We start from the raw sequence: 13896 nt of genomic DNA on the forward strand, positions 1-13896 counted from the left end.
TCATATATCACAGATTTAAGGATTAAAGCAAAGAGCTGCAACTTTGGGACATTACAAGATGAGCTCATCCGTGACAGACTGGTCTGTGGCATAAATGATGATAACATGAGAAAAATCCTACTTCTGACACCATGTTGAATGACCAGACGGAGGGTAATACTTTATAAAGTGAACTCTGTTTATTTACAACTCACTGGTACAGCTCTCAGTAGCACTGGTTGATATCACAGCATGCTAGAATGAAAAGAACCGGCTTGCGCTTACGTAGTACACAATAACAAATACGGTGGCTGCCAAAGTACAATAACTACCAAGTGAACATTAGGTGAATGCTCTACAGTATGTAATACTAGTTCATAGACACACCACACATGTTTAAAGACCTGTGGACTTGGTATGTAATACTAGTTCATAGACACACCACACATGTTTAAAGACTTGTGGACTTGGTATGTTATACTACTTCATAGACACACCACACATGTTTAAAGACCTGTGGACTTGGTATGTAATACTATTTCATAGACACCACACATGTTTAAAGACCTGTGGACTTGGTACGTTATACTAGTTCATAGACACACCACACATGTTTAAAGACCTGTGGACTTGGTATGTAATACTAGTTCATAGACACCACACATGTTTAAAGACCTGTGGACTTGGTATGTAATACTAGTTCATAGACACCACACATGTTTTAAGACTTGTGGACTTGGTATGTAATACTAGTTCATAGACACCACACATGTTTTAAGACTTGTGGACTTGGTATGTAATACTAGTTCATAGACACCACACATGTTTAAAGACCTGTGGACTTGGTATGTAATACTAGTTCATAGACACCACACATGTTTTAAGACTTGTGGACTTGGTATGTAATACTACTTCATAGACACCACACATGTTTAAAGACCTGTGGACTTGGTATGTAATACTAATTCATAGACACCACACATGTTTAAAGACCTGTGGACTTGGTATGTAATACTAGTTCATAGACACCACACATGTTTTAAGACTTGTGGACTTGGTATGTAATACTACTTCATAGACACCACACATGTTTAAAGACCTGTGGACTTGGTATGTAATACTAGTTCATAGACACCACACATGTTTAAAGACTTGTGGACTTGGTATGTTATACTACTTCATAGACACACCACACATGTTTAAAGACCTGTGGACTTGGTATGTAATACTAGTTCATAGACACCACACATGTTTAAAGACCTGTGGACTTGGTACGTTATACTAGTTCATAGACACACCACACATGTTTAAAGACCTGTGGACTTGGTATGTAATACTAGTTCATAGACACCACACATGTTTAAAGACCTGTGGACTTGGTATGTAATACTAGTTCATAGACACACCACATGTTTAAAGACCTGTGGACTTGGTATGTAATACTAGTTCATAGACACACCACATGTTTAAAGACCTGTGGACTTGGTATGTAATACTAGTTCATAGACACACCACACATGTTTAAAGACCTGTGGACTTGGTATGTAATACTAGTTCATAGACACAACACATGTTTAAAGACCTGTGGACTTGGGATGTAATACTAGTTCATAGACACCACACATGTTTAAAGACCTGTGGACTTGGTATGTAATACTAGTTCATAGACACACCACACATGTTTAAAGACCTGTAGACTTGGTATGTAATACTAGTTCATAGACACCACACATGTTTAAAGACCTGTGGACTTGGTATGTAATACTAGTTCATAGACACACCACATGTTTAAAGACCTGTGGACTTGGTATGTAATACTAGTTCATAGACACACCACACATGTTTAAAGACCTGTGGACTTGGTATGTAATACTAGTTCATAGACACACCACACATGTTTAAAGACCTGTGGACTTGGTATGTAATACTAGTTCATAGACACACCACACATGTTTAAAGACCTGTGGACTTGGTATGTAATACTAGTTCATAGACACACCACACATGTTTAAAGACCTGTGGACTTGGTATGTTATACTAGTTCATAGACACACCACACATGTTTAAAGACCTGTGGACTTGGTATGTAATACTAGTGTAAATAAAGTTAGTTTAGTAACCAAAGACAATGAAAAATGGGATTGTTTGTGTAATTATAGAATGAAGTTGAGTTTTACAACCTTCATATTTCCTGGAATTTTACCTTTTTGAAAAGGCAACCAAACAATCTATTTACATGAAAACATCCTCTAATGTCATTTGGACCATGAACTGTTCATTGACCTTTGACCCTGTCTGACCTTACTGGACATTGACCTATGACCCTATCTGACCACACTGGTCATTGAACTATGACCCTGTCTGACCTTACTGGTCATTGAACTATGACCCTGCCTGACCTTACTGGACATTGACCTAAGACCCTGTCTGACCTTAGTGGACATTGAACTATGACCTTGTCTGACCTTACAGTTCACTGAACTATGACCTACCACTACCACAGGTGTGTTCTTACCTGTACTGCACCACCATCATGTACTGTAAGAACTACCACAGGTGTGTTCTTACCTGTACTGCACCACCATCATCATGTACTGTAAGAACTACCACAGGTGTGTTCTTACCTGTACTGCACCACCATCATGTACTGTAAGAACTACCACAGGTGTGTTCTTACCTGTACTGCACCACCATCATGTACTGTAAGAACTACCACAGGTGTGTTCTTACCCGTACTGCACCACCATCATCATGTACTGCAAGAACTACCACAGGTGTGTTCTTACCCGTACTGCACCACCATCATCATGTACTGTAAGAACTACCACAGGTGTGTTCTTACCTGTACTGCACCACCATCATGTACTGTAAGAACTACCACAGGTGTGTTCTTACCTGTACTGCACCACCATCATGTACTGTAAGAACTACCACAGGTGTGTTCTTACCTGTACTGCACCACCATCATCATGTACTGTAAGAACTACCACAGGTGTGTTCTTGCCTGCACTGCACCACCATCATGTACTGTAAGAACTACCACAGGTGTGTTCTTGCCTGTACTGCACCACCATCATCATGTACTGTAAGAACTACCACAGGTGTGTTCTTACCTGTACTGCACCGCCATCATCATGTACTGTAAGAACTACCACAGGTGTGTTCTTACCTGCTCTGTACCACCACCATGTACTGTAAGAACTACTACAGGTGTGTTCTTACCTGTACTGCACCACCATCATGTACTGTAAGAACTACCACAGGTGTGTTCTTACCCGTACTGCACCACCATCATCATGTACTGTAAGAACTACCACAGGTGTGTTCTTACCTGTACTGCACCACCATCATTATGTACTGTAAGAACTACCACAGGTGTGTTCTTACCTGTACTGCACCACCACCATCATGTACTGTAAGAACTGCCACAGGTGTGTTCTTACCTGCACTGCACCACCACCATGTACTGTAAGAACTACCACAGGTGTGTTCTTACCTGTACTGCACCACCATCATCATGTACTGTAAGAATTGCCACAGGTGTGTTCTTACCTGTACTGCACCGCCATCATCATGTACTGTAAGAACTACCACAGGTGTGTTCTTACCTGTACTGCACCACCATCATCATGTACTGTAAGAACTACCACAGGTGTGTTCTTACCTGTACTGCACCACCACCATGTACTGTAAGAACTACCACAGGTGTGTTCTTACCTGTACTGCACCACCATCATCATGTACTGTAAGAACTACCACAGGTGTGTTCTTACCTGTACTGCACCACCACCATCATGTACTGTAAGAACTACCACAGGTGTGTTCTTACCTGTACTGCACCACCACCATGTACTGTAAGAACTACCACAGGTGTGTTCTTGCCTGTATTGCACCACCATTCATCATGTACTGTAAGAACTACCACAGGTGTGTTTTTACCTGTACTGCACCACCACCATCATGTACTGTAAGAACTACCACAGGTGTGTTCTTACCTGCACTGCACCACCATCATCATGTACTGTAAGAACTACCACAGGTGTGTTCTTACCTGTACTGCACCACCACCATCATGTACTGTAAGAACTACCACAGGTGTGTTCTTACCTGCACTGCACCACCATCATCATGTACTGTAAGAACTACCACAGGTGTGTTCTTACCTGTACTGCACCACCACCATCATGTACTGTAAGAACTACCACAGGTGTGTTCTTACCTGCACTGCACCACCATCATCATGTACTGTAAGAACTACCACAGGTGTGTTCTTACCTGTACTGCACCACCACCATCATGTACTGTAAGAACTACCACAGGTGTGTTCTTGCCTGTATTGCACCACCATTCATCATGTACTGTAAGAACTACCACAGGTGTGTTTTTACCTGTACTGCACCACCACCATCATGTACTGTAAGAACTACCACAGGTGTGTTCTTACCTGCACTGCACCACCATCATCATGTACTGTAAGAACTACCACAGGTGTGTTCTTACCTGTACTGCACCACCACCATCATGTACTGTAAGAACTACCACAGGTGTGTTCTTACCTGCACTGCACCACCATCATCATGTACTGTAAGAACTACCACAGGTGTGTTCTTACCTGCACTGCACCACCATCATCATGTACTGTAAGAACTACCACAGGTGTGTTCTTACCTGTACTGCACCGCCATCATCATGTACTGTAAGAACTACCACAGGTGTGTTCTTACCTGTACTGCACCACCATCATGTACTGTAAGAACTACCACAGGTGTGTTCTTACCTGTACTGCACCACCATCATGTTCTGCTCCCCACAGTGTCGGGCACAGCGGATGTAGCGCATCCAGCTGGACTTTGACGGGTCGTTGCCATCCAGAAAGTGCAACAAGGTTCCCTCCGAGTCGTAGATCTGCAACACAAACATACTGAGTGAAGATGATAGTATTATTAGTACTACAATACAAACATTGAGTGAAGATGATAGTATTATTAGTACTACAATACAAACATTGAGTGAAGATGATAGTATTATTAGTACTACAATACAAACATTGAGTGAAGATGATAGTATTATTAGTACTACAACACAAACACATTGAGTTAAGATGATAGTATTATTAGTACTACAATACAAACATTGAGTGAAGATGATAGTATTATTAGTACTACAACACAAACACATTGAGTTAAGATGATAGTATTATTAGTACTACAACACAAACACATTGAGTGAAGATGATAGTATTATTAGTACTACAACACAAACACATTGAGTTAAGATGATAGTATTATTAGTACTACAATACAAACATATTGAGTGAAGATGATAGTATTAGGGTTAGGGTTTAACAGGATGGTGTGTGGTAGTACTAATAGCACTTAAACAGGGTAGTGTGTCATAGTACTAATAGTACTTGAATATGATTGACACAGTATATACAGTACACAGAGGTGTATAGAGACATATATACAGTACACAGTGGTGTATATAAACATATATACAGTACACAGTGGTGTATATAGACATATATACAGTACACAGAGGTGTATAGAGACATATATACAGTACACAGTGGTGTATAGAGACATATATACAGTACACAGTGGTGTATATAGAGACATATATACAGTACACAGTGGTGTATATAGACATATATACAGTACACAGTGGTGTATAGAGACATATATACAGTACACAGTGGTGTATAGAGACATATATACAGTACACAGTGGTGTATAGAGACATATATACAGTACACAGTGGTGTATAGAGACATATATACAGTACACAGTGGTGTATAGAGACATATATACAGTACACAGTGGTGTATAGAGACATATAAACAGTACACAGTGGTGTATAGAGACATATATACAGTACACAGTGGTGTATAGAGACATATATACAGTACACAGTGGTGTATAGAGACATATAAACAGTACACAGTGGTGTATAGAGACATATAAACAGTACACAGTGGTGTATAGAGACATATATACAGTACACAGTGGTGTATAGAGACATATATACAGTACACAGTGGTGTATAGAGACATATATACAGTACACAGTGGTGTATAGAGACATATATACAGTACACAGTGGTGTATAGAGACATATATACAGTACACAGTGGTGTATATAGACATATATACAGTACACAGTGGTGTATAGAGACATATATACAGTACACAGAGGTGTATAGAGACATATATACAGTACACAGTGGTGTATATAGAGACATATATACAGTACACAGTGGTGTATAGAGACATATATACAGTACACAGGATCGGGCCGTTTTGGACCGAAAGATGCGTATACGTTGGACCTCCTCGGTGGCATCGGAATTCTACGCCGGTTACATCCAGTGGCCTGTGAAGCGGCGGAGTCTAGTACCAGCGGGGACCGTCGACAGAGGAGACGTAAGCGGTGTGATCGGAAGCAGAAGCGGGGATGCCAAGCGGGGCTACCAACAAAGCTAAAGGCTAATCCTCACAGAACGCCGCTTGCTTTCAAACGTCCGAGAACAAACTGGACTACCTTAAGCTGGATTTACATGCAAGATGAGAGACTGCTGCGCCATATTTCTAACAGAAACGTGGCTGACATCATCCGTTCCGGACGAGGCAGTTAGCATCGAGGGGCTAATTATGTTTCGGTCGGACAGGAGCAGAACTCTCACTGGTAAATCCCGAGGAGGTGGTGTTTGTATATATATATCAACAACAACTGGTGCAATAATGGGAAGATAGTCTCATGTCACTGCTCTCCCAATGTAGAACTATTAACTATAAAATGCAGGCCATTTTATTTACCCCGGGAATTCAGTGCTATGATCTTCACAGCAGAGTACATTACCCCCAGTGCTAAATCCAAAGAAGCTTTGAATGCTTTGTACTGCTCCATCATCCATCCATCCATCCATTTTCTACCGCTTAATCCCTTCGGGGTCGCGGGAGGCGCTGGAGCCTATCTCAGCTACAATCGGGCAGAAGGCGGGGTACACCCTGGACAAGTCGCCACCTCATCACAAACACAGCAATGAACTGCAAACTACACATCCAGAGGGAGTTTTCATCGTGGCAGGGGATTTTAATCAAGCTAACATGAAAACTGTGTTCCCTCATTTCCATCAATATGTGAATTTTGCAACCAGGGGTGGAAGCAAACTGGACTTGGCTTTCAGCAATATTAAACATGCGTATAAAGCTGCACCACACGCCCACCTCGGCTCCTCAGACCATCTATCTGTGATGCTAATTCCTGCATACAAGCCCCTGATCAGGAAGCAAGCTACAGTGAAGCAGGTGAGGACCTGGCCAGAGGGAGCAATGTCAGCATTACAAGACTGCTTCCAAACCACAGACTGGGACATGTTCAAGACAGCCGCCACTGAAAATCACCACGTGTGTGGAGGAATATGCAGAGTCTGTGTCCGCATACATTCAGAAGTGCATGGAGGATGTCAGTGTGATCAAGAACATCCCCACACAGGCCAACAAGAAACCCTGGATGAACAGTGAGGTACGTGCAATGCTGAAGGCTCGGAACAAGGCTTTCAAGTCTGGCAACATGGTGGCATTAAAATCAGCCAGCGCTAACCTGAACCGTGCCATTAAGGTTGCAAAGCGTGCTCACAGTCAGAAAGTGCAGGACTTCTTCGAGAACCCCACAAACACTAGACGAATGTGGAAGGGCATACAGGTCATCACGGACTATAAAGCTGCCCTCCGTCCCTGTGACAACAGTATCAGCTTCCTAGATGACCTTAACAACTACTTTGCAAGGTTTGAGGCACTTAACACCACTCCGGCGAGAAAATCCATCCCTCGCCCTGATGAGCAGCCGCTCAACCTGGACATAGCGGATGTCCGGAAAACCCTGAGGAGAGTGAACCCTCGAAAAGCACCGGGACCTGATGACATTCCGGGCAAGGTGCTTAAGGGATGTGCAGACCAGCTGGCTGGGGTTCTCACAGACATCTTCAACATCTCGCTGACCCAGGCTGTGGTACCATCATGTTTTAAGACGGCCACAATCATTCCAGTGCCAAAAAAACCCACAATCTCCTCCCTCAATGATTACCGCCCCGTTGCACTCACCCCCATCATAATGAAGTGCTTGGAGAGGCTGGTAAAGGAATATATTGTCTCCAGACTTCCCCCCACATTTGACCCATACCAGTTTGCTTATCGCCCTAACCGCTCCACAGAGGACGCCATCTCCTCTGCACTCCACCTGAGCTTAGAACATCTGGAAGGAAAGGACACACGCGTGCGGATGTTGTTCCTGGACTTCAGCTCAGCATTCAACACCATCATCCCGCAGCACTTGGTGAGCAAACTTCCCCCCTTGGATTCAGTACCCCCCTATGCAACTGGCTGCTTGACTTCCTCACAGACAGACCCCAATCTGTGAGAGTGGGCAACAACACCTCCAGTGCTATCTCCCTGAGCACCGGCTCCCCCCAGGGCTGCGTCCTGAGTCCACTGCTGTTCACGTTGATGACCCATGACTGCTGCGCCAGGTCCACTACTAACCACATTGTGAAGTACACGACAGTAGTGGGCCTCATCCGTGACAACAATGACATGGACTACAGGGAGGAGGTGAAACATCTGCTTGACTGGTGCAGAACCAACAACCTGGTCCTGAATGTCAACAAGACCAAGGAGATCATGGTTGACTTCAGGAAGCACCAGTCCAGCCACGCTCCACTCTACATCAACGGCACAGCGGTGGAGATAGTAAGCAGCACCAAGTTCCTGGGGGTGCAGATAACTGACAATATAACCTGGTCCCTACACACCGGAACTCTTGTAAAAAGAGCTCAGCAGCGCATGCACTTTTTGCGTGGGATGAAAAGAGCACAGCTCTCTCAGCACATTCTACAGAGGCACTATAGAGAGCCTGCTGACCAACAGCATCTCTGTCTGGACTGGAGCCTGCAATGCCTCAGACTGGAAGTCTCTCCAGAGAGTGGTGAGGACGGTGGAAAAGATCATCAGGGCTCCTCTTCCTCCTATCCAGGAGATGGCAAAAAGCCGCTGCCTGACCAGGGCTCAGAAAATCTGCAGAGACTCCTCCCACCCCCACCAAGGACTGTTTTCACTGCTGGACTCTAGAAAGAGGTTCCGCAGCTTCTTCCCTCAGGCCGTAAGACTCTTGAACGCATCATAATTAAATGATCCCCTCAACTCCCCCCAAAATGGATTAACTGGCTGGAATAAAAAAGACAATATAACATACATCCATAAACGTGGACGCATGTGGAAAAGTGCAATATATTTATCTGTACAGTAATCTATTTATTTATTTATTTATTTATATATATTTCTATATTTATATATGCACCTTATTGCTTTTTTATCCTGCACTACCATGAACTTATGTAACAACATTTCGTTCTTATCTGTGCTGTAAAGTTCACATTTGAATGACAATAAAAGTCTAAGTCTAATATATAGTACACAGGTGTATATAGACATATATGCAGTACACAAGTGTATATAGACATATATACAGTACACAGAAGTGTATGTATAGTAGTACACAGAAGTGTATATATATATTAGTACACAGAGGTGTATATATAGTAGTACACAGAGATGTATATTTAGTAGTACACAGAGATGTATATTTAGTAGTACACAGAGGTGTAAATACAGTAGACAGCTCTGAAAGGTGTAAAATAACAAAGGAGAAACAGTCAATTGTTCTTGTTTGACTTGAACAGCGACCACACAAGAACAGCACTAAAACCAGCGAGTCCTATCAGGGAAGTGAGTTAAGTGCATGAAGAAGTCAGTGAAGTGAGTTAAGTGCATGAAGAAGTCAGTGAAGTGAGTTAAGTGCATGAAGAAGTCAGTGAAGTGAGTTAAGTGCATGAAGAAGTCAGTGAAGTGAGTTAAGTGCATGAAGAAGTCAGTGAAGTGAGTTAAGTGCATGAAGAAGTCAGTGAAGTGAGTTAAGTGCATGAAGAAGTCAGTGAAGTGAGTTAAGTGCATGAAGAAGTCAGTGAAGTGAGTTAAGTGCATGAAGAAGTCAGTGAAGTGAGTTAAGTGCATGAAGAAGTCAGTGAAGTGAGTTAAGTGCATGAAGAAGTCAGTGAAGTGAGTTAAGTGCATGAAGAAGTCAGTGAAGTGAGTTAAGTGCATGAAGAAGTCAGTGAAGTGAGTTAAGTGCATGAAGAAGTCAGTGAAGTGAGTTAAGTGCATGAAGAAGTCAGTGAAGTGAGTTAAGTGCATGAAGAAGTCAGTGAAGTGTGCTTATCAGCAGGCATGAAGTGCATGAAGAAGTGAGTCATGCAGTTGTGTAGCACCTCCAATGTCATCTATCAGCTGATAATAAACCTATTTGTTTCTGGACCACTTCAGGACACACCCACACTCTGATGTCATCACCTGACACCCTCTGATGTCATCACCTGACACCCTCTGATGTCATCACCTGACACCCTCTGATGTCATCACCTGACACCCTCTGATGTCATCACCTGACACACTCTGATGTCATCACCTGACACCCTCTGATGTCATCACCTGACACACTCTGATGTCATCACCTGACACCCTCTGATGTCATCACCTGACACCCTCTGATGTCATCACCTGACACCCTCTGATGTCATCACCTAACACACTCTGATGTCATCACCTGACACCCTCTGATGTCATCACCTAACACACTCTGATGTCATCACCTGACACCCTCTGATGTCATCACCTGACACCCTCTGATGTCATCACCTGACACACTCTGATGTCATCACCTGACACCCTCTGATGTCATCACCTAACACACTCTGATGTCATCACCTGACACCCTCTGATGTCATCACCTAACACACTCTGATGTCATCACCTGACACCCTCTGATGTCATCACCTGACACCCTCTGATGTCATCACCTAACAAGTCCACTGTTGGTGTGGAGAAGATGTTCTTCAGTCCAAATCCAGGAAAACTCATCGTGAGAGAAGATCAATGATGGCACACTTGTCTTCTACAGCTAATCAATAATGCTCACTAATTCTGCCGTTATCTTCATCACCTCCTCTCCTTCACTGAACAAACACTCATTACTACACTTTCACTTCTGATCCACTTCTCATTCACACACTACTCACCATTACTACACTTTCACTTCTGTTCCACTTCTCATTCACACACTGTACTCAATTATGATTCACACTGTGTTTACATGTGGTTCAAACCTGATGCACACTATGTTTATAATGTGGCTTTTAACCTTATTCACACAAGGTTTACATGTTGTTCAAACCTTATTCCCACTATGTTTAGACGTGGTTCAAACCTGATGCACACTATGTTTATAATGTGGCTTTAACCCTATTCACACAATGTTTACATGTGTTTCAAACCTGATTCACACTATGTTTATAATGTGGTTTGAACCTGATTCACACTACAGTCTAGACCTCCACATGTACAAGCAACAGTCTAGACCTCCACATGTAGAAGCAACAGTCTGGACCTCCACATGTACAAGCAACAGTCTGGACCTCCACATGTACAAGCAACAGTCTGGACCTCCACATGTACAAGCAACAGTCTGGACCTCCACATGTACAAGCAACAGTCTGGACCTCCACATGTAGAAGCAACAGTCTGGACCTCCACATGTACAAGCAACAGTCTGGACCTCCACATGTAGAAGCAACAGTCTGGACCTCCACATGTAGAAGCAACAGTCTGGACCTCCACATGTACAAGCAACAGTCTGGACCTCCACATGTAGAAGCAACAGTCTGGACCTCCACATGTACAAGCAACAGTCTGGACCTCCACATGTACAAGCAACAGTCTGGACCTCCACATGTAGAAGCAACAGTCTGGACCTCCACATGTAGAAGCAACAGTCTGGACCTCCACATGTAGAAGCAACAGTCTGGACCTCCACATGTACAAGCAACAGTCTGGACCTCCACATGTAGAAGCAACAGTCTGGACCTCTACATGTACAAGCAACAGTCTGGACCTCCACATGTAGAAGCAACAGTCTAGACCTCCACATGTAGAAGCAACAGTCTGGACCTCCACATGTAGAAGCAACAGTCTGGACCTCCACATGTACAAGCAACAGTCTGGACCTCCACATGTACAAGCAACAGTCTGGACCTCCACATGTAGAAGCAACAGTCTGGACCTCCACATGTACAAGCAACAGTCTGGACCTCCACATGTAGAAGCAACAGTCTGGACCTCCACATGTAGAAGCAACAGTCTGGACCTCCACATGTACAAGCAACAGTCTGGACCTCCACATGTAGAAGCAACAGTCTGGACCTCCACATGTAGAAGCAACAGTCTGGACCTCCACATGTAGAAGCAACAGTCTGGACCTCCACATGTAGAAGCAACAGTCTGGACCTCCACATGTACAAGCAACAGTCTGGACCTCCACATGTAGAAGCAACAGTCTGGACCTCCACATGTACAAGCAACAGTCTGGACCTCCACATGTAGAAGCAACAGTCTGGACCTCCACATGTAGAAGCAACAGTCTGGACCTCCACATGTACAAGCAACAGTCTGGACCTCCACATGTAGAAGCAACAGTCTGGACCTCCACATGTACAAGCAACAGTCTGGACCTCCACATGTAGAAGCAACAGTCTGGACCTCCACATGTAGAAGCAACAGTCTGGACCTCCACATGTAGAAGCAACAGTCTGGACCTCCACATGTACAAGCAACAGTCTGGACCTCCACATGTACAAGCAACAGTCTGGACCTCCACATGTAGAAGCAACAGTCTGGACCTCCACATGTAGAAGCAACAGTCTGGACCTCCACATGTAGAAGCAACAGTCTGGACCCCCACATGTACAAGCAACAGTCTGGACCTCCACATGTAGAAGCAACAGTCTGGACCTCCACATGTACAAGCAACAGTCTGGACCTCCACATGTAGAAGCAACAGTCTGACGCCATGTTCTCAGCGAGCCGCCTCATCAATCAGCAGGCTGATAATGCCTCAGACATCCCATAATATTTGGAGAAGCGAGCTGCTTTCTCACACAACAACTGGAGCGTGAAGTGTGTGCGGGGGAGGGGAGCAGACGTCACCATGACAACAGTGATGGTGGTGGTCTTGAGGTGTGCAACAGCGCCACCTCCATCAGTAGTTTCACAATAAGAGTGGAAGTGAAGTGATGATGTCATGGCGGTTGTTGAATAAAGTCTGATGTGTGGAACATGAAGAAGAAATAAAATCTGCTTTATGATCCAGAGTGGGAGATTCCGACAGGCCCAGTAGAGTTCTGGGAATCCTGGCGGGCCTCACGCTAACTAAATATTTCGCCTCAAGCTGCTTTGCTTTCTTAGCACGACAGACTCACAGGACTCGTGACAGCTTCATGTGTTTTCCCTGGAACTTCTCCGGTCTGGGTCCACCAGAACCTGGTCTTCTTCTGCTCCCTGCCAGTCCAACTTATGGGGAAGCAGGCTAAAGAAAAGTCTGGACATTCCTGGGCACACTAGTAAGAAACTCCAGCGGCAGAGTTCAAAGGTCACGTCCTGCTGCTCCTCATTATGGACAACATGAGACAAGCTTCCTGATTGGCTGGCAGACTGCTCTTAGCCAATCATGTCACCGCTTGATGACATTGACTTGTATCAGTGCACTTCAGCAAGTGCACTCAAAGGATGAAGTTTCTTCAAAGTTGCCATAAAGTGCTACAGAAGAGCAGATATTCAAGGTGTGGTATTCATTCTCACATGAAAACATGAATACTTTGAGTATTTAGGATGATGTATATCGTGAACAGGAACACAAAGGTAACAACTTGTCAATGAGGCAATGCTTTTGTGTTTACATGCTCATAACATGGAACTGACTTTTATGCTGATTGTCCTTCTTATTAATACATCTACAACTACAAAAGCAGCGAAGT

The 13896-nt window shown here is 43.9% G+C and overlaps 1 protein-coding gene across 6 annotated transcripts in view; it reads right to left on the reverse strand.

Annotated features, from left to right (window-relative positions):
* prdm6 (PR domain containing 6) overlaps nucleotides 1-13896 on the reverse strand; it is a 91554-nt gene that overhangs the window by 35470 nt on the left and 42188 nt on the right. For all 6 annotated transcript variants that reach the window (XM_061979942.1, XM_061979944.1, XM_061979943.1 and 3 more), the window contains one exon: nucleotides 4757-4884. In XM_061979942.1, coding sequence (XP_061835926.1) covers nucleotides 4757-4884 — 128 coding nt within the window. The remainder of the gene's footprint in view (nucleotides 1-4756; nucleotides 4885-13896) is intronic.

This window comes from Nerophis lumbriciformis, linkage group LG20, assembly GCF_033978685.3.
Source record: "Nerophis lumbriciformis linkage group LG20, RoL_Nlum_v2.1, whole genome shotgun sequence".
NCBI lineage: Eukaryota > Metazoa > Chordata > Actinopteri > Syngnathiformes > Syngnathidae > Nerophis > Nerophis lumbriciformis.